Consider the following 25293-nt stretch of genomic DNA (forward strand, 5'->3'; position numbering starts at 1 on the left):
GGCAGCCCAATCAGTGTAGTCTGATTACCGAACAAATGACAAATGATTTTTGTTTTCTTCGCTTACAAAAAGTGTTCCCGTCGCTTCATATAACCCAGATGACTTTCATAACTTTTATGGATCTTGACACTGCTATTTACTTGGCAGTCTATGGGACAGTCTCAAGCCTCCAGGTTTTCATCCAAAATATCTTAAATTGTGTTCCGAAGACGAACGGAGCTTTTACGGGTTCAGAACGACATGGGGTTAATGATTAATGACAAAATTTACATTTTGGGGTGGAGTATCCCTTTAAATAAGTTCAATTACTGACTGTTTATGACAACATGTGATTAAAGATACACATTATGAATAGTAACCAGAAATCTTTTAGTAACCAGAATGATTAAAAGGAATATGAACCAGAATAATTTAATTCTTTTTCGTTTACATTACTAATTATAGATCAATGAATATGAGTCACAGGACAATGTCAACATGGTGGATGTAGTATATCTGGTAATGTATTCATACTACACATTAATGGTTGATAAGTTAGAAATCAGTACATACTATGAAGCAACAGCAATTCAAACGCAGCCATAGAGCCAGAAGAAGGAAAAAAAGAGTGTCAGAGAGTGAAGAGAGAACAGTTTGTCTACAGTCTCCTCAAACTCAGAATTCATGGCACAGATATGACAAGAAACAGAGACAGTTGAAGCAGGAACACAGAGATGGAAGAGTGAGTCCTGACATAAAGCTATCCAACCCTGACACACCACTCTTACTTAAAGGCACACTTTGATGTATCTATAATTACTACATACTGCCTTCGAAAAGAAATCAAATTTCAATGAAAAGAAAGAGAGGGAAAGAGAGGCAACATGCTGGAGACATTAATCCGCTCGTGTTTGATGTGCCTTATCAGAAACATGTTTGTTAGGAGTTAAAGGGAGCAGTAATTAAGCCACAGACAGCCTGTTTTCAGGCAATCTGCTATGACCGGCCCTCTCATTAGATTGGGTTACGGTCAATGAAATATACAGATGATTTGAGTTCTTGTTAGTCAGCATAAAATGTTAAAAGAATAAATGAATAAATAAAAACAAAAATAAGACACTATAAATACTCATTTTATTCAAGTTTCGCTTGAGGAGTTACCAGTGCATTTAAAAAATTATAAAAAAAAAAAAAATAGTATGTCAAACAGATGAAAAGATTAAACAATTTTGACTTGAGATGTTAACATTATTCATGAGATCTATACAGATAATCTGTGTCTGATGACTAAATTCAGTCCTCCAGTCATCCAATTCATCAGAATATACCTGACACTCCAAACCAGAGATTACCAAACCAATGAAAGGCATAAGTATGGTTTGTATATGAAATAGTGCGTATAAGTGAGCATTCCGTCTATATGTCTATGTGTTTTGGAAATGAGAAAAAGGGGAAAAAACAGGAATGCATCAAAGAAAGGTGGCTAAACAGATCTCTGGAGGAAGACCGCCATGCTTCTGCCAGCGGCCACAACGCCACATAAATATTTAACAGTTATATTCAAATTACGAAACACAGAGACTCCTGCCTCAGATAAAAACACATATTCCTGGAATTATCAGAGGAATGCTAAATCGTGGCCATCCGCTCCACCCTCCCTTTTCTCACTTTAAAAGGAAAGTGGAACGGGTTCATGAAAAGTGTTCCCAGGTAGGTGTAGGAGTGTGTGTGTAAGAAAGAAGAAAGTGTGTGTTTATGTTAGGTCAAAGGTTAGCCAGAGTGCTCCTGGAGAACTTGTCCTTACAATGCACACACCTAGACTAGAGATTGAGACAAGCTACCTGACCTTCGACCCCAGAGGTGATGTAACACAGGGTACATAGCTGAAAACCATTCACGAGGTTCAGGTAAAAGGTTAGTTCATCAAAAAAAAAAAACGTGGTCATCATTTTCTCTGTGTCATTCGAAACAAGTATGACTGAATTTCATCCGTGAAAAACAAAAGAGAATGATCTTAATAATCTGTGCCATATAATGAGGCATTAGCTGACAAGGACATTATGCAATCTAGTTGACTAATAATTGCACAAATGCATTAATTAAAAAAAAAAAAGACCAAATGAGAGAGTATGACTTCTTTCTCTTTTCTCTCAGGGTCCGATGTTATGCACACTTGTCTACATGCTTTAATAGAGCTGTAGCTCTCATAGCAGTTTCTCATTCTTTCTTCATCCCTCCCTCCTGCTCAAGGAAGTGGATAGTGCCTTAGGACAAGGATGAACTGGATTGTTTACAAAAGCAGCACTTTCTCAAAGAAACTAAGTGTTATTTATTTTTAATCATTTCGCTCTCTCTTCTGCTGCTTTTCCCACCAGTGAAGACAACTGTGTGTGTGTTGAGGGAGTGGAGGGGGAGGGCTTTTCATAATAATAACCTCTAACAAATACTTACCAAATTCACAAATGACAAGCCGCCATAGCTGTGTGCCACGATGAAGACGTTTTTCGCAAGTGATTTAGAGATGAAGTGGTCCCACACATAGAGTGTGTGTTCCTCAGGACTGCTGTTTTCCTGTAAAGAGAAAGTGGGAATAACTGAAGTCAAAGGGGTCTTACATTGAGAAATACAATTTTACAATTATACAATTGAGAAATACAAAAACATCCTGGTACAAGTGTGTGTTTATATATATATATATATATATATATATATATATATATATATATATATATATATATATATATATATATATATATATATATATATATATATATATATACATACTGTATACACACACACACACACACACACTTGTACCAGGATGTTCATACCATAAAAAAACGCCACCTTTCAAAATGAAAACCACTTCTCCAGACCAAAACAAACAAAAAAAAAAAAACCCTTTTGACTAAATTAACCTATTAAAACTAGTTTGCAAAAACACAAAACACCCACATTTACACATCATCTATTTAGGGTTCAAAAATGTCACTGTGAGATATTGAGGACCGATTCATTACATGGTAAAAAAATTATGTGGATACCCCTTTTAATTAACTCACTAATATTTTAATTAAAATGTGTATTTATATAAAAAAGCGGTATAATACATAGAAAATAAAATCTACCAAAACACATTTTATTTTTAGAAAATAACAAACAAAGGTTTGACCTTTATGTTAGCCTGAAGACTGCTCCCATAAACTCACACACAGCCACATTCACAGAGTTAAATATATCTTACTCAATCAATGAATCTTGCATACTGCAAATGCCTCCAATGCAAAGCTCAATAGATTGTGTGACGTCAAGTTTAAATCTTAATTTGTACCCCGCTGACTGATCGATACGGCCTCTATACGAGTGATAAACACATAATCGGCCTACACGGGAAGGTCACACAAGCAGGGCACAAACACAACACTCGTAATTAACACTGGCCTGGGGTTATAATGCTCTATGAATGTGAGGCGAGAGAGAGAGAATGAAGAAAAAGGGCATTCATTCATTCACTAGCGCATGCAACATCGATCTGCGTGCTTGTTTGCAAATACGGCAATTGTTTAAATGCAGAATAACAACTAAATTAGAGGAAAATCGCTAGCAACAAGTGAGTGAACGTGGGTGTCGGTGACATAAAACGGCAGCTATACAGCTGCAAGATATAAAGAGCTGGCCTTGTCGCAATCAGCTCCTGAAAGTTTGCAGCCTTGCCCTGAGTTTAGCCTCTCTCTCATGATCTTGCATCAGCTCTCCCACACTGATTAGCTTTTTGAAAAGCACAATAATAAGTGAATTAGAGCTGAAGGAGCTGGCAGGAGGGAAGAGATTTCCTGTCACCGAGATGGCTTGTGTTGGTGAGGGGACACAGATATGAAAGTAAATAAACAGACTGGTGGGAGGGGGGGTTACGGCGTGATGCAACTGGCAGAAAGCGCTGAGCCCAGATCTCCTTGGACGGCTGGGAGGTGGGTGCAGGGCGGTGAAAACAGGGACGAGTCTGCATGTCTTTCTTTCGCACCCTCAGACATCAAAGCGTTTTGAAGAACCAAAGCTGAGTCATCATCACAGTGCAGGGCATTTCATATTCATAAAGCTCTCGGTGCTCACACACGCAAGCCAGGACACACAGCCAAACAGAGATGTAGTGGTCAGTAATTTGTTTATATTCACTCACTAAATAAAAGTCCCTGGTCTTATTGTACACGATCCATTAGCACATGATATTCTAAAGAACAAAAACACCTGCTTTTGCCACCTTTCATTAAAATAAGAACTTTTGCCACCTCTGAAAAAACTATTTTATTCTGCTGATGTAACCAATGCCATGTGGGCAGCAAAACACAAAAAGTGGCAGGCACAAGTTAGTAGAGTCCAGCCTCAAGTCTATATACTAACTAATTAAAATAGGCAAAATACTATTTTAAATAATACACATACAGTATGCACAGATGTGTGACAGCGCTATTAAACATGCATACATTAAAAGTCACGCAGCATAAAAGCTAAGGTAGCTTTTGGTTTGCATTTAGACACTTGTTGAGGCTATTTTTTTCAGTTCAGCCTTAAAAAAAAAAAAAAAAACATAATAAATAAATAAATAAAAACAACAACACAAAGGGGGGGGGGGGGGTATTTATTGAATATTTATTTCATTTTAGATTATCATCCCACACATCATCAATCTGCATTTTCTATAATGTATTTCTATAATAAAAATACATATCTGACATGACTTACTATATAATTAGCATCAAACAAACAATATAATTCTGACCCTGCAAAGACGGTGATGAAACTGAAATGATCCCAAGTCCAGAAACGTAGCAAGGAGATCTGTAAAATAATCCATGTGACATCAGTGGTTCATCCGCAATTATACAAAGCTACGAGAATACTTTTTTGTGCACAAAAAAAAAAAATAATAATGAATTTATTCAACAATTTGTCTCCTCCGCATCACCCTGGTGTCATTTTGGAGAATATCCGCTGGATGTATGCTGTTCTGTGTCAGCTGTGTCAGTTTCCTGTTGTTGTGATTTGATCTGAACAGGATCAGCGTATCGGTGTGATGCAGCTGACACAGTACAGCATATGTCCAGTAGATATTCTCCAAACTGTTGAATAAATTTGAAATTTTCTTTTTCTTTTGCGCACAAAAAGTATTCTCGTAGCTTCATATGATTGAGAATGAACCACTGATGTCACATGGATTATTTTACAGATCTCCTTGCTATGTTTCTGGACTTCTGTCTATGGCGGGTCAGTCAGCTCTCAGATTCCATCAAAAATATCTTAATTTGTGTTCCAAAGATGAACGAAGGTCTTACGGGTTTGAAACGACATGAGGGGGAGTAATTAATAACAGAATTTTTGGGTGAACCATCCCTTTAACCACAATTTCTGGAATACAACCCAGAACAGGACGGAACAAAAAAAAACAAAACAAAACAAAACACAAAGCACACAAAAAACAAAAAACAAAATAAAATAGAATAAAATATTTGCTGTAATTTTCATGACTGTTTAAAAAAAATGTGTGGGGAAAAATTATTCTGACCACAAAATGTTTTACTGGGGAATATATAACACAGAAGTTACAAATTACAAATGCAATTACAAGAGTGCATCTTGGAAGGCTACTGTATTTTATAGCGAAGCAAACAAACTGAGCGTTACGCTGTTCTGTCTGTGCATAAGTGTGTGTTTTTCAATAAATTAAGACTATTGCACAAGGGTGATGCCACACAAAACCAGGTAACATCCCCCTCCCCTTATCACCCCAGCACAGAGTCTGACACCTGGTCCATACGTACACACAAGCACACACAGACCACCGACTCCCTCCAACCCTTCCCCTATGATTGACTACCTCCTCTGATAGAGCCCACACTTATCTAAACAGCATTTGCATATTTGTGTAATTATTTCCTAGGGTTAATTAGCTCCTGCGAAACAATACATCCGTAGAGACCAGTTCCTGGTGACAGGTTCACCCTTTCTCTCTCTCGCTGTCAGCCTTCATCTCATCCATGCATGTGCAAGACCTGGAAGACTCCCAGAGTGTGCAGACCTGTTGCACGTCTCAATGTTTCTAAATACATATGGATATTAACTTTCTGTATCGCTAGCATCACCAAAATTGCTAAAATAATGACAAGTTCCTCAAACGCTCTCTTTGCCTCCCATTGCATGGACAAACTGAAAGTCAACCTATGAATGCCATAGTTATCAATGACAGCATAGGACTTAAAGTAAATAAATAAATAATTGCAGCTTTAAATGTATTCATTCTCACGATCATTAAATTTTAAAAGCTTTATTGCCTATCCCCAATGGGGTAGAAAATTGTCTTCAGGCAAAAGGCTCAACACACAAACAGCACAAATAGTCCTCACAACAACAAACTACACTACATCACAAAAACATTATCACATTATTTAAAAATTGTATTCCTATTTAAACCAGGACACAATATTAAAAGTAAGAACAGATTCTCATGATCATTAGTTATTAATTATTATGTATTTAATTATGTATTAATATTAATTATATTTAATTCTAGAGATTTTGCAATTAACTTAAATAGCCCTGTGGTGTGACAGTTTTATAAAATAAAATGGCATGCATAACTAAAGAAAGAAAGAAAATTGTGAATAAAATTAGTTATAGACGGAGTGTATCATGTCACACTGTAAGACACTGCCGTTGCACTGCAGGTGTTTTCAAGCTGTTAAACTATTTTAACACGTTGCCAATGGTTAGCTGCCCACATATAGTTTCCAGATAAACACATAAACATTTCATTCTTATTTAAGGCTGAAAATCTCTCTTTATGTTACGCAGAGGCGTCACAGTTCAAGACTAAGAAAATTAACATGGAGTAGCTCAACATGAATATTCTATGTCTTCACTGGCTGTTTGGAACAGCATACTAACATACTGTACTTTTGCTAAACAGTATATATATATAGCACTGTGTGCGATTTTCTATAAGCAGACTAACAATATCTGGATGACTCACCACAGTGCATCTGCCAAACGTAAGACAAACTGGTCTGGATATTGTATCTCACAATGCAAGGAGCTCATATTGACCTTCTACATCCAGTGTGACAAATTAACATAGTAATAATTAATTATTAAATATTTATATATCACTTTTCACACACAAGTAACATCTGCCACAATTTGTCCACAACCTATTTTTTATTTATTTTTTATTTTTTTTGCCCATTTGAAACCATTTGGTAATTCAAACATGTAATTCAAAACAAGCTGCTGCTTCTTTTCATATATTTTACTCCATATTGCTCATTTTAATGTTTTATTTTTTATTTCATTTTTTTATCACAGCAGGACATTCTCACATCTGACTTGAAATGGCTTACAAAAACAAAACGAAAATAATAATAATTAGATAACTGTATATTCACATGCAAAATTCAACTTAATAATGTCGATCCATTAAAAATGAATGGAATCCAGTCAAACCACATGCCACGTCAACAGCACATGTACATTATGTGACCACATGCATGTCTGTCAGCGTAAACGTACCTCAAATGACATGGACTGCGGTTTCCTCAGTTTCACCTCAACAACATCTAACATTATCTGTTATAACAGCGCACTATTTGAGTTTTTCATTCTCTTATCAATTTAGTGCACTTCTTGGAAATACTCCACACAATCTGAGCAAAGTCATATGGAGGTGTCCCACACTCTGCAAACCCCTTGAATTGGCACATAGGATGAGAGCACAGAATCTATAAGAAATTCTCCCTTTTTTGTAGCATGACAGATTCTTCCTGCACATCTTTCTCTTTATCACCTTCATTGTCAGCAATCAGAAGAAAAATGCCATTTTTCATCCTTACTCAATCCTTCAGTGTCACATAATCCTTCAGAAATTATTTTAATATGCTGATTTGGTGCTCAAGAAACATCGATGCTGAAAACATTTGTGCTGCTTAATAACTTTATGGAAACCATGATACTTTTTTCGGGTTTCTTTGACAAATAGAAAGTTCAAAAGAACAGCATTTATTTGCAATAGAAATATTGTGACATTATAAATGGCTTTATTGTAATTTCTAATTTACCTCAATTTGTTTGAGTCTTTATCTTTTCAAATCAAACACATGCATGTAGCTTTAAAAAGTCACCAAAATTCAGAAAGTTAGAATTATGACCAAAACATTGCAACACTATATATACAAGTACAAATAATGTGCTATTTAGCTTTGAAGAATTTCAAAATTAAACACACAGACGTACTTAGCTTTGTTTCATATATTGATCTTTTAATATTACATGCAATGCTAATTGCCTGCAGTGCACCTGTGCACTCACATGGAGCTTGCACACATACAAACAGCTGCTTGCCAGCAATTTGAGTGAGTACTTCAGTCAGCACAACAGAAAGTACTGCTATCCATACATTTTTGAAATAACATTACTTTTAATCTCTAGTCTGTAAGTACTACTTGTCCTAATCAGACCAAGAACTTTATTTGCGACATTCTGATAGCTACGTATCACCTTTAAAAAGCTCAATCGGAACAAACAAGCCAACTGTCTGTAGCCACACTGGGCAAACACAATCCTCTCAGCTCATTTCAATGGCCAGTAGTAGCTTTTCTGCAGGACACAGGATTATTTTCATTTAGTTAAACGATTAAACGTTAAACAATCCAAGGAGGTAATTGCGTGTTTTGTATTATCACCGGAGCCATTAGAATGTGGATCTACTTTGCCGGTGTTTGCCGAGATTCACATTAAGTGCCTCAAACATCCGTTAGCCTGTCGCTAGCTCCACATGGCTAGCGTTTACAGAGACCGTGCACTGATAGTAATAAATTGGAGTCTGGGAAAGCCGATAATGCTGAGGGATCTGAAAGTTGGCAGTGTGAGTGCTGGGTTTGTATACTCGGATAAGGCTGAGACTGGGTTTCATGGCGGCGCGTGGACTTCCTGATAGCACTGTTAGCGTGCATGGAACACTAGACGCCTCGGGCTGGCAAAATGAGCACTGGCACTCACTTCCTGCAGATTTGCCGTCCACACCTGGCCAGTTCCAGACAAGGTGCTCCTTCAGAAAAGAGTGTGACCGCGGCAGGAGCCCTCATATCTAGCGGAGGGAAAAGGGGGGAGAGAACACGAACCAAGGAGATGACTTGAAAATCACAAGTAATTAACGACTAGCGAACTCACCGAAAGCAGATGACAAACGAGGCCAACGGGGTAGATGTGGGCAGAATATCAACATGCTAAGGGAAAACAGGAAATGAAAAAGGCAGGGGGGGGTTACAGACCCCCTAAGAGGGCTCTTAAATAAAGGAGGTGGAGGTATGGTGCTGATAAACATGAGACTGTACTGTGACAGCGCTGTGACCTTGTTAGCATGGAGCTAATCTCGACAAAATTTGCTAGTGCATTGTTTCAAATCAATATCTCATTAACAAACTACAAAGGCCTAGGCAAAAGACAGCTCTTGGCTGCATGTGGGCAGAAAGGTCATCTCTGTGACATCTCAACCTGTCTCACTCAAAGCCTGTGATTGTCAGATTAAATTACTGCCTCGCTTTAATTGATGTTAGGGGGAAGAAGGCATAGACAGTGGTTTGTGTGTCGTTTGGTGGTGAAGGCCTGCTGTGAAGGCCCTTGGTTTGGCTTCTGACAGCAGATTGGATGTGTTTCTTGGTTGACCTAACGGGAAGATTGGGAGCAGACATCAGAGCCGAGTTACAGCAGGGTTCGCCCCGAGAGTGATTACAATGCACAGCTTCAGAGAGAGGAGATCTCAGACGGTGGCAAGGGTTGACAAGCAGTTCATATGCAAAAATAACAGGACAACACGTACATACAGGCACATGGAGACAGCCGCCTTAGACACACAGTCACTTCACACTCTCCCTCACTTTCTCTCTCTCTAAATATTTATAAATAACTAGAGAGCAGATCAATCTGCCAAAATTTTTTTTTTTTTATTTCTATTGTATGCTTTATTTTTTACTTTTCACTCATACTATTCATACTACAAAAATCACTTGTAAAAGAAAAACACAGGTCTATATGAATCATATGTTTCCAGGTTCCAAAATTAACTGTCTGAAAGCTCCAAATTGTGCAAAATTTGGCTTTGGTGAGTAAAAAAAAAAAAAGTTACTGCAACTCAGAACAGAAGCATAATACATGGTACATAATACAAGTGCTGTCAAGTGATTAATCGAGATTAATCACATCTAAAATAAAAGTTTTTATTTACATAATATATATGTGTGTACTGTGTACACACACATTTAGTATATATTTTGAAAATATTTGCATGCATTCACATGTATATATTCATATTCATATAATTTATATTATACATTAATATATTATTTAATATATAAACATTACATATTTTTCTTAAATATAAACATTCATGGGTGTGTATTTATATATACACAATAAATATACATAGTACACACACACATTTCACTATATAAACAAAAACCTATTCTTTAATCTATTTTTATCATTATTATTTTAACAAATAAAAATATATATATATATATATATATATATATATATATATATATATATATATATATATATATATATATATATATATATATATATAGATATATATATATATATAATTATTATTATTATTATAAAATACTGAGCTTTTGTTCAGACTTTCATTTGTGTACTTGCACTAACAGATGCCCCAGCTCATAAGTCAGTGGAGCTCAAAATAAATAAATACTCACACACACACAGAAGACGCCCACACACACTTGAAACAGCAGAAAACCTCATAACCTGTGATTCTGACCTCTGCTGAGGCCATATCATCAGTTCAGAAGTTTAATTAAGGCACGTCCGGTTGCCACGCTTATGTTGGCAATGAGGGGTTACTTGGAAGGTATTCAAGGCCAAAGTTCACATACACACAGAGGACCTCCAGAAGTGTCCCTGAACTACGGGAACACTGACTGAGGCTGATACAACCCGAGCCAGAATACAAGTCTCTTGACATCTCCGGCTCGGCTGGGCCATATCTAATAGACATGTAGGTTAGGGATGTACGAGCCAGGCATTGGGAAACAGTACATCTCCAAAACACGGATTCCTCTCGTCCCCGGGGGAACAGGAGAGAGAAGACGAGGGATAAATAATGGATGTCGTTCCTGTGGAGACGAAGGACGCAGTAGAGGTACACAAAATAGGAACACCAGCAGTAACCCCTTGAACCGACGCTAACGTCCTACCAGTGCCCCGTCTGTGACAACTTTATATGATTCTGGAGCACATAATAGGGACAACACAACATGTTTGCATTTATAATAATATGCAAGATATTGGTAAAGCATAACAATATATTTATATATATATATATATATATATATATATATTATATATATAATATATATATATATATATATATATATATTATTTTATTTTATTTTTCAATTTATTTTTTTTTTTTGCTAAATATCGACTTTGGAAAGGTTTTTTTGCATACTACTACTACAACTACAAAATTAGTTGGTCACAATTATTATTATTATTATTTTTGTGTGTACACAAATTTCTATTTCTTTCTATTCAAGAATTACTAAATGTTTCACAGTAACTACAAGAGCAGCAGCACAATTGTTTTCAACATTGATAATAAAAAGATGTTTCTTGAGCAGCAAATAAGCATACTGAATGATTTCTGAAGAACCGTGTGACACTGAAGACTGCCGCAATGACTGCTGAAAATTCAGCTTTGTTTTTGGCCAGATAATATGCTGATTACTAACTTCAGGTATGTGCTCCCTTAAAAAAATAAATAAATAAAAAATTAAAAAATATAATCATATGTGAATTTTCAGAAGCAAGATAAAATATGCAAGCAAGAAAACTTGTGTTCTATAATTCATGGAAACCCAATGGGCCTTATTCATGAAACATGAGCAGAACAAATTTCTGTATAAACTGCACGTAAAACTGTTGCATGAATGGATGCACGAATGACTTACACAGTTCTGCTCGTGTTTCATTTATAAGGCTCAATGTGTTGTGCCAGATTTCATCAACCCAGAACATTTCTATCATAACTATAAAGGCCACCCTTTTATTTGTCAGCATTATTTGCCAGCTAATACACCCAAGACTTAAACGTTACTGCCTAGAAAATCAATTCATGGTAAATGCAACAAGAGGCAGAACTGCGTGTTTCAAAACAAGGTAAAGCAGAGGCCTAGTGTCAATGGATGTTTTATTTTTCTCTTGTTAGGTCATAGCGTACATGTATAAAGCAATGGCGATCTTGAGCGTTCAATAAACTCATGCCATCTCCACAAGTATCTGACACTTAAAGTTCTGCAGGCACTTAAGAAATGAATAAACGGAGAGATGGAAAGAGCAAGGAAAGAAAAGAAAAACACCTCCCACAAGCTGCTGCGTCTGAATGTTTGACGAAGTGCTCTCCCTTTCTCTCGCGCCCGAACCGTTTTACAAAAAAAGCAACAATAAGAAATGTGAGAGAAAAAAAAAAGTGTTAGGAGAAGGATTCTAGTCATTTACAAAAATAAGTGGTGCTTTAGAGAAAGGCTGAGCGCACTGGGCTTTTTGTCCACTTGCTCTTTTCCCCTTGGGGCTGGGGCCCTAAGCCGGGTCCGCTCAGGCCTGAATGAAACCTTTGGAAGCTTCTTAAGCTCTGAATGTGGGTTTTGTTCTTGCTATTCCTCCGCTTGGCTGACAGAAAATAGGTAACTGGATTAGGCCTCAAATTCAGAGTAAAGTGAACTCCCAAAAAAACTTTGTATGCCACCCCCACTATTTCGGCCCCCCGGTTCTCATGTCCACCCCTCTCTTTCGGCGTCAGCAGACGTGGGTCGCTGGGGCTGTGATCTGTAAGATCGCGGGGAGATTAGGCCGGGCTGGGGGCTCGCAGCCCGAAGGGGGGCTAAAAAGTAAGAGTGCTAAAGGCAGTTAAGGGCTCCTTAATGGGGGTAAGGAAGTGTATTAATCAACTCAACGCAACCAAAGCCCAGAGCTGCAGGGCCCGGCTGGAGCGACGTGCAGGTGGTCTAGTGCTCTACGGGGAGTCAAGAAGGGGAGGAGAGGAGGTTCAGTCACGTACAATGCCACTATAAAAGATTAAAAACTTTGGGAGAATGGGACTCGCTGTGACCCGCCTCCTACTCTAGGAGCTGAGAGGATGGGTGGAGAGGAGGAGAAAACACACAAATACACACACACACACACACTAATATACCTGGACATCAGTGCGGTTACAAATTCATAAAAAAAGAGTAGACTCATATACAGAAATGATTGGATGCAATGCTATTACGTACTACAAAATGATGTGTGTGCTAAAATGAAGTCATGGAGGACTTCAGTGCTGGTTATCAAATATGTAAATCGGTGTGTATGATTCTTGCGTATTTGTACACAAATATGTAAATGAGTGTGAATGACGCCTACGTCTTTGTACGCGGTTGTCAGAACATGGTATCTTACTGAAAGAACGCCAATGAATATAGATCAGTAATTCATAACAGGAGGTACTTAAATAAGTTGCAGGGGGTACAAAAACATTTAACAAATAATAATAATAAAAAAACTATAAACTAATAAATAAAAATGAAGGCTACCTAACGATTAACATAATCAATCTAACAAATAAACAACCTTTTTTTTCTTCTTGTAATTATTGGCTTGACATTTTTGAAGTTACTTTTTTTAAATAAATAAATAAAAATTGGTTAACACTTTTCAAGAAGGTTCCATTTGTTAACATTACTTAACTACATTACACTTCTAAAGCATTTATCAATTTAATGTTAACTAGTGTTACAAATGTAATGCTTATTGTTAATGTTAATGCATTAATTTGCATTAACTAATGCACCCTTGTTGGAAAGTGTAACCAAAAAATATTGTAGTGAGTTTGTGTTGTCACTAGCAAACAACATTAATAAGTTTTAAAACATATGAACAAAAGTGTGGTTGCATTTCTGGATAACTGAATTAAAATTAACCGATGATCTGTTAATTTGTATTGTATTGTATTGTATATATTTTTTTACTTGCGGATGAAACACTTGCAACACTATGCTAAATGCCTTCCAGCGCATTGCTATGTGGTTGCTAATGTGTTCTGAGTGGTTTTAGGGGTTTGTTTGATTGCTAGCCAATTTCTAAAGAGCCCACCATTGAGTTTTTAATCACACTGTGCCTAGAAAGGTCTTGGGTCTACCTAAGTTTAACATTTAGGGTTAGGGGATTAGAAGGAGAAGGAAAAATATATATATATTTGCAAGACTAATAGCAATGTTTGCCTTAACAAGCACAGCTAATAATGTTTGTAAATGTTATGAAACTATTTCCAATGTTATGAAAGTCTTTCCACAGTATGTTTTTATGCAACTATAATCACTTAAGTACCAGTACACATAAACCCTTAACAATCATAGAGGATCTCAGAGTATACAACGAAAATTAAATCAGAGTGCTGAATCATTACATTTCAGCCACTGACAATGTGCTGCAGGATAGTAGTTATATTAAAACTAAACAAGCCAACAACACACATAAACGAAAGCTTGAAAACATCTCAACAGAGTCTCTTTAATATTTTCCTGCAGTGGTTCAAAACAAAACGGCTTTTCCACTTTGCGTGCATTTCCACTTGGCAATGCTCCCTACAGGAATTCACAAGCACACATACAGTATAAGTCAGAGACACGCAGTCATCAGCACACGTCCTTGTGCCACTGCAGCGCGCTCCAGTCTGGAGCTGCATAATGCGGAAGAGTGCAGAATACTTCAAGGCCATCCGGCAGAACTGGACTAACAGTCTCATACCAATAGACTTGCAATGTGTCAAAAGTTCAGGAGGAGAGCGAGAGATGCTAAGTCGTCTCATTATATGAATCCCAAACTATCCCAGATGAAATATTTATTAAGACATTAATATGGTTTCTTCCCTTCCATCTCTTCAGGGTGATGCGGCTCTTCTCTGAGACATACACATACTCCTTCTCGATCTCTTACTCATAAACACACGTTGCTGTATGTGCGCATGAAGATGTCAGCAGCGCCAGGCTCTTATAGATATTGACAGTGAGTTTTTTCCATTATACACAGCAGCCTGGAGAGCAACTTCCTCTATTCACCACACCAACACTGATGAAACGCCTCAGAAACGGACGAAGTGTTGAAATCTCAGATTCACACTCACTGATGGCTATTTCATAGATTTTTTTTTCTCTTACTGAGCGTGTGTGTGTGTTAAAAAAACAACTTCATCTGGGCAACACCACAGAATTCTGTCCTCAATGAGAATTTATTAAGGAAGGATAGGTGTCAGAGTTAGTTTACGGCGATAAAAAGAGGGTAATTAAGAGAATTTGTTTACAAAAAGAGGGGAAGTGAGAGGTATGAGGGGTTTTAAAGCTGACTTGATGCTAATAGTGCAGATAATTATACCTCAGTGTGCTTTGTGTGTGTGAAGGTAGTCTCAGAAGTGTGTTGACAGCTCACACACCTATACTGAGTCAACGATGGTAAATGACAGCACAAGGAGTGTGACGATATGTGACGTGGCCATCAAATGGTGATAAGATAAAGTGCTAACTTTCGGGAGACAGATTTTATGTATTTCCAATTGATGCTCCCTTGTTTCATCCGGTTGCCTCATGGTTTTGCATTGGAAATTATATATATATATATATATATATATACACATATATATCATATATATCATATATATATATATATATATATATATATATATATATATATATTTATTTTTTTTTTTTTTTATTATTATTTAGGATGCATTATTTGTGCATGGTGTGCATCATGTATACACAAAAATGTGTGTTTAAGAGTCAAGAGTGCATTGTATAATCTGTAAATACTGTAATAATAATAATAAAAAGTTTGACTAACCTAAGCTGTCTGTTGAAGATCCTATTAAATTTCTGTTAGCTTTAAGATCATTTGTATGCTTTGTACTCTTCAAGTCAACATGAAATGAAAATTCATGCTATCTATTTTCTAAATGCATGCTAATGATCTTATTGTGAATTAATCATCTATGCATTTTTAGGACTTCATAATTTTTGATTAAAATATCTTCCTGTGAAAATGACATATGGCAGAATTTTCCAATCATTTTTTCCAATTAAATCCTAGACTCCATGTTTGAGAGCAACGGACACATCTCAGAATCCACTGCATATAAAAATGGAAAAATTTTTCTTTAAAAAATAAAATAAAAAAGATTTGCCACTACTTAGGTTTCATCAAGACTTTAAAGGTTGACAAAATTAATATTTAGCAGATATTTATGTTTAAAATTTACTGCTTCTTTACTACAAAAACCGAGCAAATTTATTGATGGGTCATCCAGCACTGTACAGATTTTTGTCCAATCAGAGGCTCTCTGAAATTAAAATGTCCCTCCCCCTAATGGTTCATATTTGTGATGTAATTAATGGAAAGAAAGAAAGAAAGAAAGAGAAAGAAAGAAAGAAAGAAAGAAAGAAAGAAAGAAAGAAAGAAAGAAGGGACAAGCTAAGTGCATCAAGGAATAAAAACTGTGCTTATCAAGCTGGGTTTTTACAAACAGAGAAAGCGAGATGAAAAATCTGGATGGTGTCCAAACTCTCCACAGCCTCCTGACCACACATGTGTGGCCCACTCACTCAGCTGCCTAAAACCCCCTCTCACCCTCTATTTCACCCCATATTCTTTTCTCTCTCTCCTACCCGTCATCCTCCCTCGGCCACTCACTCGTATCGGGATGTGCTCCATCTCTCTTTCCTTCTGTGGGTTGCGATACTTCTCATAAAAGTCCTTCTTTTTCTTGTTCTCCCGCTCTTCCTTCCTCTCTCTCTTTTCAGCCGGCTCATCAGAGGCATCCGGGGACGGTTTCTTGGCTGGATCTGGAACCTTCTCCACCTCCAGAGAGTTCTCGTTGGGGTTCAGCACAATCACCCCGTAGCCCTCCTGAGAGACAAAACACATACAAATGAATAAACAAATAAACAGGCTCCAATGCTCTTTCTGATTGTACTTGAGTTGCCAAAACAAACCGGCCCTTCATAATAAAGCAAGGTGTCCGGGGAGAGGCATGTATGCCAGCGCTGTGAGTCACGGCATTGTGTGGCGTGCAGTAGAGGAGTGAACTGTTGGGAGAGGGATTAGAGCGGCTCTCGATGCGAACGGAGGTCAGTGTTGCTTTCATGTGCGCTCAAATTCAGCTTCAGCTTCAGCTAGCACGCTGACATTCAGCGTAAAGAGCTTTCCTAATTTATTGTGGAAGATTCAGGCTTACATGATGAGTTCTGCTATATTTTAAACTCTACGTATTATTTTATGTTTTATTTTTAAGTCAAAATGATAATATTTTAGATGCAGGTCTGATTTTACTTAATCAAAAAATAATTAAACATGACTGTAAAATCAAATATAAAAAATATGTAGTTTTTAATCAAATAAAACCAAAAAACACAAGCCAAAAAGCCAAAAATAATAAAATTAAACAAATGAATTAAAACAATAACAAAGGAACACATTTAAAGCCTTTAATACATAATGGCATCAGTGTCTCAGTGGTCTTTTTGGAGAGCAATCAGATATGAAACAGTCTGACGCTTATTCTGCTGCCCAGCTCTAAATAAATGCACAATACACAGCCAAACTCCCGCAGAAGAAAATCAGCAAATCAAAGTTTCTCCCAGCCGGCTCAAAGTGAATTCTGATCCCTGCGTATTCTAAAATACGACCAGTGCTTACAGAACTAACTTCAGTGAAAATAAGAGGGGGGGGGATTTTACTACATCTAATAATAATTACTATTTAAAATAAATAAATCACTTTTATAAATTAAATAAAATTATTTAAAAGTAGAATTATTTCAATGATCTAAAAACTAAAACTGTGCTAAAATATAAACAGCATTTAATCACAAAACATTCATATTAAAAGGTATCTAATCAATAATTCTGAAGCAAAACAACAAGTTTTCTACATATGACAAATGATTTTCTTCCACCAACATACAAGCGTTCAACAATTTGCAGAGCTGCAGAAACAAAGAGACAAAGGTGTCGTTTTTAAAACTGCTAATTAAAAATTAAGCTTCTGTCAATAGCAAACAATTACAATTATTTCACATGATGGATTGCAAAGCAAGCATTTTCACGTCTAATCAATACAAATAAGCTCACACCAGCATTTTACTAATACAACTAATAAGAACTAAAAACACACACAAGATGTGCTCATTTACAGTTTTAAATAAATGTTAAAATCAGAAATTCATTTACAGTTCATTTAAAATGCATGCATATTAAACATTTAACACAAAATCAATGTGCTCATTAAATTTAAAACTGTAGCAAATGTAATTCATTTCTGCTGAACTCTGAGTCAGTTTCTGATTAAATAAATGCCATGTTCTTTGAAATCCAGACAGACAGCTTGTGGTGTGTAAAAGTAGAGGCGGTGTTTATCAGAGTTAGTCTGAACTGACCAGACGTGGGGTTGAAATTTGTAGTTAGTTGTTCCTGTCTGGCAGGCTGGTGTCATATAAGTGATGTTACTGTGGTGTTGTGGTTAAACTGTGTGGTGAGAGAGGCTGAGTGGAGCTCGGTGCCACTGCCCACTGGTGGCAGGTTGGATAAATGACCGAGGTGCTTGATAAAAACCAACAAACTCTCTGTTGCCAAATCTTATCTTTTGTTTTGCAATAATAATGTCTTGAAAGCAGGGGTTATGGAATCATTTGCATAAATTGACTAAACTAAGCTTAGTTTTGAACTTCAGTTCATGCAATACAACTGGTATCATATTTACCGGATCAATAAAACATCTTTACAGCAATATATTGTAATTTCAGCATTATTCACAGTTATTAGGGAATCTAAATTGTTAATTCAAATAATAGTAGTTGAAAAGCAAATCAAAGTGCTTAGACAGTTTTTCACATTTTTCAAAAGTACAACGCTAATAATAATAATGAAAAAAAGAAGTTTGAATCGAGTCTGTACATTGCACAACTTAAGCTAAATTTATTTGTAAAAAATTTGAAGAGAAAATTAAAAATAAACAAATAATAATGATAAGAAGTAGATGATTATGATCATTACTATTATTATAAATAAGTGGAATATCTATAGTAATATAACAATGTTTCCATAATTGGAATAAAAAATAAAATAAAACATTTCATATCAAATAAACAAAAATGATGATGCTTATTTATAAAAATATTAATACAACATGATCATTTATAGTATAATGGTTCCAATAATTACTGACAAAAATAAAGCACTCATAACCAGGTTTCTCTGTTTTTATATTCAGCATTCAAACTTCGCAATGTTGTGCGTCCTATTATCTGAAAGACTCTCTCTCTCCGTTACGACGCATTTGCCGTATCCCGGACTCTTCCCATGCCCTCCTGCCCTGGCAGGCACCTCCTCGAGGGGCAAGTGGCGACAGGGTCTGGCCCTTGGGCCAGCGGTCAGCGCAGGTCACCACAGCCCCTCACTGGAGCTCAGACCCCCATTACCCGCCACTGGACTGCCTCTTTAGTGCTCTTTTGTCTGGCTGTCTCAAACCAGCCGACTTCTTGCACATAACACAACAATGACTTGATCTCTCCGAGCTGTGACTGACACCGCTGTGACATTCTGGAAAATTCTCTGGGTTTTATTTCTGTGTGTGTGTGTGTGTGTGTGTGTCAGTGTTGTTTTAATTATAGGACAAAACAGCTCACCTTTTAAGAACCCGGTTTAAGATAGGGTGAGGGAACGCATAGAGCTTGAGATTAAAGAGCCGAGAGCATTTCTACACTGCCAGACAAACACTACAAAAGATCCATCACCATGAAAACCGTCTGCCACACCGTATTTGCACATTTACTAATACAAACACAAAATCAGACTGTTTGGTTTGATCCGGTTAGATGCGTAATTGATAAGTACAGCAATGATGCCATGTCCCCCAAATCACCCCTTCTCAATAAACTCTATTTTGGCTGAAATGAGATGTCGCTAATAATCCTACACCTCTGACGGACAGCCCAGTGTTTTATCTATTTGCGGCCCTTTGTTTGGCTTTGATGTGAGTGTCTCTCTCTTTTTTGTCTCTTTTTGGTCTCTGATGAACTAAAGTGTGGATTGCTTTTGGCCCGGCGGTGAGAACAACACTTGACGGATACAAAGCACGCTTGATAGCAGTCAGGAGCGTACGTGTTTGTGCGTGTGTGAGATAAAAACGCCAGGTAGTATGTGCTATATGGAGTCAATGTATAACTTGGCACACCAACATGTTTTTATGTCCTACAACGAGAGAATGTTAACGTGGTAAAAATGTGTGCGTGTGCGATCAAAGCGGGAGGTAGTGTTAAAAGCGATGCAGAGACTCTCCATTACAGCATGGCCTTGGCCTGGCCCCCTGTGTCTGCGCTTCCTGTTCTCTGATTGGCTGCTGACTGTGGAAATGCCCCCGGCTGAGGAGTCTAGCCAATCAGAGAGGAAGAGGCATCAAGGACGGCGCGTGATGATTGGCGGAGGGAACAGATGATCTGAGGAGGGTCGGCACATATTTACACACACACACAAAAAACTCAAACTGAGATGCGAATTGAAAAAAAGATTTGATTACAAAAACTAAAAAATTACACCCTTAAGCATATCGAGCAAATGTAATAACAATAATAACATTTGCATAACCCTTACGAATACAGAAGCGCAGCAACACACGAGACAAACCGACTGACCTCCCTCCCACATACTGCGGTGAGCGGCACTAGCACGGGTCCGTATTACAGTCTTTCATTACAGGTCGGTGTGGTGTGCCCCCTCTAGGTGAATGTAAATCCAGGATACAGTATTATAAACCCGAGCCCTGTGAGGCTGAGATTGAGGCCTGCCTTTCAAGGCCACCTCTACTCCCCGCCCCACAGTTCTGGATGACCTTGTCTGTCAGCGGCGCTACATGGGCTTCTTTTCTACCGAGCGAGAGGCCATTATCCTTTTCTGCGAGATACCACACACAAACCTCCTCTCTCTTTTTGTCTCTCCGTGAGATTAAGACAGCCCCCCCCCACCCCCCCAGTTCCTTCTGCTCTTCTATACAAATATACCCGGTCCTGATTGGATGAGACGACACACGCACGCACTCAGTGCTAGAGCTGGGCAGAAAGCTGGTATATACCATATACTGTCAGTGGTTTGAGATTTTGCTGTACTGTTTATAGAGCAGTACATATTTGCACCGCAAAGACAACCTTTACATTGTTTGATTACAAAATGGGATGTGCCCCAAACAAGTTGAGCTGTGGAAGAACTTATATGACTTAACCAAAGAGTTTAGCCATTTTTATCGTTGCCAACCAATTACGCAACTAGTCATATTAAAGGGATAGTTCACCCAAAAATTTAAATTATGTTTATCTACTTATCCCCAGGGCATCCAAGATGTAGGTGACTTTGTTTCTTCAGTAGAATACAAACCTAGATTTTTAACTTAAACTGTTGCAGTCTATCAGTCTTATAATGTAAGTGGATGGGAATCACGGCTAAAAAAAAAAAAAAAAAAACATACACCAACAAAACCAAATTAAACCTTGTGACGATACATTAATGTGTAAAGACAAAATGATCGGTCTGTGCAAGAAACTGAACAGTATTTATATTGTTTTTTTACCTCTGATTCACGCAATGTCTGAACTGTTAGAACTCTCCTGAGCGCATCCTCCTATGCACGTTCTCAGTAGCAGGTGCGAGGCGACTTCTTCTTCTTGCTTTATGGCGGATCGCAGACTTATAAGTTCATTACCCTCACCTATATCTCAAATGGACCAGGTGGCGTTAATGCACTTATAAGTCTGAGATCAGCCATAAAGCAAGAAGGAGAAGAAAACGCTTCACCTCCTGCTGCTGAGAATGTGATCAGGAGAGTTCTAACAGTTCGGACATTACGTCGGACATCAGATGTAAAAAAAGAGATAAAAATACTGTTCAGTTTCTTGCACAGACCGGATCATTTTGTGTCTTTACACATCAATGTATCGTCAAGAGCTGCAAGGTTTAATTTGGTTTTGTTTGTGTATATTTTTTTGTTTTTGTTTGTTTTATGTATGTTTTAGCCGTGATTCCCATCCACTCACATGATAAGACTGATAGACTGCAACGATTTGAGTAAAAAATCTTTGTTTGTGTTCTACTGAAGATACAAAGTCACCTACATCTTGGATGCCCTGGGGGTAAGCAGATAAACATCGAATTCTAATTTTGGGGTGTATTATCTCTTTAATACAGAAACCGATGTGTAATCACAGTTTTACTGTGACTCCCGATAAGAATAAAGTATCTTAACAAATTGTTTTCTAATGTGGGAAATAAAGGTATTAAATTTTCCGTCCAATGCAAAAAAGTTGATAATTTTTACATGTGATATTTAATTGATATATATATATATATATATATATATATATATATATATATATATAAACACACACACACACAGACACACACACACACACACTTATATCATAACATTACAATGTACAATATGAAAAAAATGGATATTCATTTTAATATTTGTTAAACTATTAGTTAATAATGGTACATTTTGTGTAAAAACTGTGGTAACTAAATATCCATTAATGATAAATAATTCCACTTATTATGGATGGATGGATATATCATAAAAAAAAAAAAAAAAATCATTCACCAAAATCTTCCATTCCATTTCATAATATTAGTCATATAGTTTTATGGCTAGCTTTTTAACTTATTTTAGATTTGTTATTATTAATATAATATCTTTTGGCTTGAGAACCTCTAGTTTTAAACACAAAGAGAAACAATCAAATAAAATAAACAATTGTTCATGCGTTTAATTTAATTCACATACACATATTATATAAAATGACTAATATGCATACCTCCCACCGGTACACAGCAGGAATCAGGAAAGACTTACAGTACGTCTGCATGTGTTACATTATTTGGATGGACTTTCAGGGCCTCGTAAATGTCCATTAAATGACTGTGAAGCATAAGATCTTCGGAGATTTTAAATCTCTGTCCAAATCTTCCATACAGTAAATTACCGCGTGTGCAAGTGGGGAAGAGGAAAGACATAAGCCAGGCTTTGAGCGGCACAGCTGACTGAGACGCATGGCTGTGATTAAGCTGTCCCGCTGTTTACAACACTGTAGTTACAGCTCGGGGCTTTGGCTTTATCAAAGAGATGTTGGGAAACCTCGCTCATGATCGAAGACACACGCACACACATATACAAACACACACATCTGCTTTCAGTGAGCTGTGCAACCCCTTGAGGGCAAGAGAGACAGGGAAAGAAAGAGGGGAAGGAGAGAGAGACTAAACGAAAACAGTGAGTGAGGGAGGGAGAGAAAGATGGCAAGAAGGGGTGGTGTAGCATTAATCATGGTGCAGGTGGAATTTGTCAGAGCTATCGATTGTGTAAGTAAATGTTACAGAAATCATTTGTCAACTTTTTACAGGAGGGCAACGTGTCAATCGCTCAGAAGGAAGTGACTCTGGCAGAAGGGAAATACGTTTAGAAACAATGCTGACCTACAAACAGACTAAATACTACATACCTACAATACTGACATCCAAATACACAACCATTGACTGTATTGATCTGCTAAGGAATTAAGGCATAAGAATATATATACACATATATATATATATATATATATATATATATATATATATATTAGGGCTGGGCAAGTTATTATCGTGTTAACACATTAATTGATTAACACCGACAATTATTTTATCACGCATTAAAAAAACACATAAAAACCATGAAACACAGTAGGGATGGGATGTTGAATACACACAGACAAACCATGGGTCACAGGAGGGGTGGGATGTTGATCAGTACTGGCTTGGGATGAGTGTCATAATGCATCTCAACCAATGAGAGCATTTGGGGAGAGCCTAAGACTGCAGAAGCGCTCACAGGAATGCTCCCGACCAAATTATTTAGGATAAGCATCATCATTCATAAACCACTGTCCCCTGTTAATTTTAACAGAAAAGAATGCAATGTGCTCTTAATCATGACTTCATAAGTGGAAAGTAGGAAGTTTCTGATAGCACGTGAAGTCAGCAGAGAAGCGCTCTCGCTCTGAAGTGCTTTGTTTTGTTAACTTTGTAACTTATTATTTTGAGTCGTTTGGGACGCGGTAACATACGGCCCTCTCTCACAATATATTGCTTTACACATCTATCACTCTTGCTGCTCAGAAATGTTCATGCAATAATGCTGCACGCATCATAAGTTCAGCGCTCCGGCGCGGTTAGCGCTCACACTCACTGATCTATAACTGGACCGCGCTCTGGCCCACCTCTTCCAAACTAGTCAGGGACGGCTAAATGAACCACGCCTGAGCACGGCACGGAGAGATCACACTAGTCAAACGAACCGGGCTTTGAGGGTCCAACGCGCTCTGGCACGGTTCAGTGTGAGTACATCCTTATTCTCCCGCATCCCGCACACACGAGTCTCTACCCACCAGCGAATCGCCTTCGCCCATCAAGTGTTGTCCTGCGGCACACTCCGCTGCGTTAGGTCCCGCGCAGGTCTCTAAGGTGCCTGTTATAATGTTATGATGGAGGCTCTGGACTCTAACAAACTATAAATTATTTTCTATAAAAAAGTTAATGCCCTGGCAGTGGCAAATAGCTTGTTTTATATTTGTATGTTATAAGAGCTTTACAATAAATATTTTAACTGCTACTATGTAAAAGGAATACTGCTGTAAAAAAGCACCTTACTTGTTTGTTGTTATTAAGTGTTTGCAAACCAAATGTTATTGCAATTTTGTTCATTTAGCAGTACTTTTAAATTAAAAAAGTGCATAATAAACTACTTTTAAATGCATTATTGAATTTTGTGCAGCACTAATATATATATTATATATATATATATTATATTATATAATATATATATATATATATATATACATACACACACACACAGGATCAAAACCTTTCAAACTTGTCCTAAAACCTACTTATTGTAAATAAATCTCAAAATAAAATACAATAAAAATATTTTTTTGAACAAATAAATAAATAATATTAATATATACATAAATAATCATGGAATAAAACAAGCTCCTGTTTTCATTTGTTTGACTACACTTTATGAAAGTAAAATGGGCTGTAAATGGCATTCTTACTATATAAAAATACATCTGGAACATGAATTATTATATATGCATGTATTTATATTTTTTAAATAAATGCAAATAAATAC

At 37.1% G+C, this 25293-nt stretch overlaps 1 protein-coding gene across 1 annotated transcript in view; it reads right to left on the reverse strand.

The window, feature by feature from the left end:
• The window catches only part of fam172a (family with sequence similarity 172 member A), a 160232-nt gene that overhangs the window by 74274 nt on the left and 60665 nt on the right, over positions 1-25293 (reverse strand). Inside the window, exons 7-8 of the mRNA XM_042724636.1 lie at positions 16771-16986; positions 2431-2550 (exon numbers count right to left, since the gene is read on the reverse strand). Of these exons, the coding sequence (XP_042580570.1) occupies positions 2431-2550; positions 16771-16986 (336 nt within the window). The remainder of the gene's footprint in view (positions 1-2430; positions 2551-16770; positions 16987-25293) is intronic.

Source organism: Cyprinus carpio, chromosome B5, assembly GCF_018340385.1.
Source record: "Cyprinus carpio isolate SPL01 chromosome B5, ASM1834038v1, whole genome shotgun sequence".
Classification (NCBI taxonomy): domain Eukaryota; kingdom Metazoa; phylum Chordata; class Actinopteri; order Cypriniformes; family Cyprinidae; genus Cyprinus; species Cyprinus carpio.